At 41.1% G+C, this 3573-nt stretch overlaps 1 protein-coding gene across 1 annotated transcript; it reads left to right on the top strand.

The window, feature by feature from the left end:
* The first annotated feature begins 1447 nt into the window (after window positions 1-1447).
* On the top strand, window positions 1448-2407 carry LOC124505701 (olfactory receptor 51G1). The gene has a single exon (XM_047071714.1). It carries the CDS (start codon window positions 1448-1450, stop codon window positions 2405-2407), a length of 960 nt encoding a protein of 319 aa, XP_046927670.1.
* Window positions 2408-3573: the final 1166 nt, after the last annotated feature.

Genomic DNA, 3573 nt, shown 5'->3' with positions numbered 1-3573 from the left:
AGGACCCTGAACTCCCCATCTCCCCTCCTCAAAATATCCTGACATCTTCACTCACTCTGTAGATTTTGTCTTAGAGGAAAACTACAAATTATATACACTTTTTACTTATTCCTTCCCACCTACTGATAATTTAAGCCCTTATAATTTTTCTCCAATCTATTGAAATATTTTCTAAAAAAAAAAAAGAAAGAAAAAGAACAAGAGACAACTGACGATGACCTCGCTATCACAAGTGCAATGCCTTTTTAGAAACCCTCATCCTACTTTATCTCTTTTTTGTAGCCACAGTGGTGAGATGACTTTAGTATTATAATACACTACTATTTTCTTCCTGTTTCCCTGAGTCTCCATTCTCTGTCTCTTTTAGCTGTTTTAAGCTTTTATATACATAGAATCCATTATTGTGCGGCTTGAAATAAATGTAACTGAATAAAAGTTCTGAAGAAAGATGTTAAATAGAGCCCAGTTCAGGTATTATAGAGACAGATCTATACCTGTGTGGCATATTGATCCAAACCCCAAAGGCATAGCTTACTCGGAAAGCCTGAAGATTTAGTTTCCTCATTGTAAGCTAAAGATTAGAGGTTTTTCTTGACCATTTTAGGTTTCTCTTCATCATTTCTGTTTCATATCTGATGCCTACCTCCTCTGCATCCTCATCTCTACACCTGGCCCCAGCTTAACTGCCCTGATGTTGGAAACTTACATCTCTTTTCATCCTCTCAGAACTAAGCCCTAATGTACCCTTTTCTAGAATTATTTGCTTTCTGAAGATCCTGCTTCTTCTCAAACATTTTTCAGTTCCAGATTTCAGATTCGCACAGCACAATTTGCATCCTTGGTCACCAAAGACTTTTATGTAGATTCAGGAAAGGCATCACTCTGGTCACAAGTTACAAGTTCAAGGATTTCAACAAGCATTTGGTCAGTGCTTGTCTGCATTCCCTTGCAAGCTAGGCATTGTGGAATAAAGCACAATCCCCAGCCAATTTCAAAATACATTTGAAGGCATATGATATGCACTTGATCCTAGTACACAATTATGCAAAATGGTGTATAGTGCCAATTCCTCATAGATATGATACAGATTCTGAACGCTTTAGTGATTAAATTAAAGATATTTTTCATGGAGTAACATATGAAAAGGTGCCATCTGAAGTGACCTCGTTAACCCACTGAGAGTCCAGCACTGACAGATATACCACCATACAGCTGAATCATATAGCATTCATAGACTATAGAAATCCCTGTAAAAGTCCCCATCCTAGACCTTCCAGAAAAGCCTTATAGATCAAATCTCTCAATTCTTTCTTTTCTTTCTCATTTCATCTGCAGAACTTCCTGTCTCACTGGTCCTAGGATGCTCAGGTGAGTGAGAATTCAGTTCTGTCACTCTCCAGGAATCCCGTTCTAGATTGCAGGTTGGTGAATCCAAGACCATAAAGCCATGACAATCTCTTATAATGGCAGCCTCCAAAAAGCCACTTTCTTCCTAACAGGCTTCCAAGGTCTGGAAGCTCTCCATGGCTGGATCTCTATTCCCTTCTGCTCCATCTACTTGACAGTTATTGTAGGAAACCTTACCATCCTCCACATCATCCATACCGATGTCACCCTCCATGAACCCATGTACTATTTCTTGGCCATGCTGGCCCTGACAGACTTGGGCCTTTGCCTATCTACACTGCCCACTGTGTTGGGCATCTTCTGGTTTGATGTCAGAGAGATTACCATCCCCGCCTGCTTCACTCAGCTCTTCTTCATCCATACCTTGTCACTGGTAGAGTCTTCAGTTCTACTGTCCATGTCCATTGACCGCTATGTGGCCATTTGCAATCCATTGCGTTACTCCATGGTCTTAACACCTGCACGTATCATCAAGATGGGGCTGAGCTCAATTCTTAGAAGTGCCCTGCTCATCCTGCCCCTGCCATTCCTCCTTAAACGCTTCCAGTACTGCCGCTCCCATGTGCTGGCCCATGCCTATTGTCTGCACCTAGAGATCATGAAGTTGGCCTGCTCTAGCATCACTGTCAATCACATATATGGGCTCTTTGTTGTGGCCTGCACTGTTGGTGTGGATTCACTGCTCATCTTCCTCTCCTATGCCCTCATCCTCCGCACTGTGCTAAGCATTGCCTCCCGCCAGGAGCGACTTCAGGCCCTCAACACCTGCGTCTCTCATATCTGTGCTGTGCTACTCTTCTACATCCCCATGATTGGCTTGTCTCTCGTGCACCGCTTTGGTGAACATCTGCCCCGTATTGTACACCTCCTCATGTCTTACGTGTATCTGCTGGTCCCACCTCTCATGAACCCCATTGTCTACAGTATGAAAACCAAGCAAATCCGTATCCGCATTGCTAAGAAGCTTGAGATTGTAAAATCCCTTAAGTGTTTTCGATAGGATTAGGTTAGGATGAAGAGAGGGAGCTTTGGGGCATGAAGCCTATTGATATTTTTGGTTTTCAGGGAATCCGTAGCAGATTACCTCCTTAAGCAGCTTCTAGAAACTTTCGGTGATTCTAGCTGGTACCCCGGCTGACTCTCCAGAAAGCCAACAGTAACCCCCATAGGCATTCTTGGAAAATGTCATCAGTCTTCCAGCAAGTAGTTCTCCACCAATCAGCCTCATCCTAATTGTGGACCAGCTTTGGCCCAGAACAACTTAGTGAACTTTGTCATTCAGTGAGCTTCACTCACATGTTGGTGGACAACATCCAAATGCCAGCCTTGAGAAAGATTCTTCTCTTGAAATCTTGTTTCCTTCTTAGAGACTCTCCCTCAGCCCTAGAGTATCCTCTATGGTTCTTTCTTTCTTACTCTTAGTTGATTCCCTGTTACTATAATCTCTTGTTAATAAATGTTTATATTAAACTTTTCTGTTAAATTATTCTGTGGTTTCTTTCTTCTGACTGGACCCTAACTAACACACCACTCAGATTAAGTTCTTTGTTTTATCATACCTACCCCACATTTTGGTCTAGTACCTTAAAGGAACCAGTTAGCATCTAGAAACTGTGACTTGCCAAGTGAGTCCTATTTCTGTATGAAAGTCACACTCTCTGGGTTTCAGATTCATCACTTCCATCCCTCAGCCAGTTGGAGTTGAAGATTTTCTGCAAAGTCTTCCAGAGGCTTCATGCCACCCTTGGACTAGCATCTATTGAAGAGTTCTTACAAAACTAAGTTTCAGAAGGCAGCAGGAGAGCAACTTAAAACTGAAGTTGATTTAAAAAAAAGTAATAACATCTCGTGTTGATACCTGGGTATGTGTCCAAAATTCTGTGAAAGGACATAGGACAGTTGAGGATCTGGGAGCATTCTCTAATACGTATACATTTTAATTTCAAAGTAAATAAAACACCTGTATTTCCTCCCTACCTCCAATCTTACTGATTTCTTACAGAAATCTTACAGATAATCTTACTGATTCTCTGGGAAATATGGTAAAAAAATAATAGTGACAATTGTGGCAATAACACCCAATAATTATTTAACATTTACTATATACTATAGAATGTTTAAAAGCACTTACATGCAATATCCAATTTGACTTTCCTTTGGAAATTA

The sequence above is a fragment of the Lynx rufus genome, unplaced genomic scaffold (assembly GCF_022079265.1).
Source record: "Lynx rufus isolate CCGP_SWC_20201006 ecotype Redwood Valley unplaced genomic scaffold, mLynRuf1.p SCAF_9, whole genome shotgun sequence".
In the NCBI taxonomy this organism is placed as follows: domain Eukaryota; kingdom Metazoa; phylum Chordata; class Mammalia; order Carnivora; family Felidae; genus Lynx; species Lynx rufus.
The sequence above is the reverse complement of the archived record's forward strand: the minus strand, read 5'-3'. Positions and strand labels throughout refer to the sequence as shown.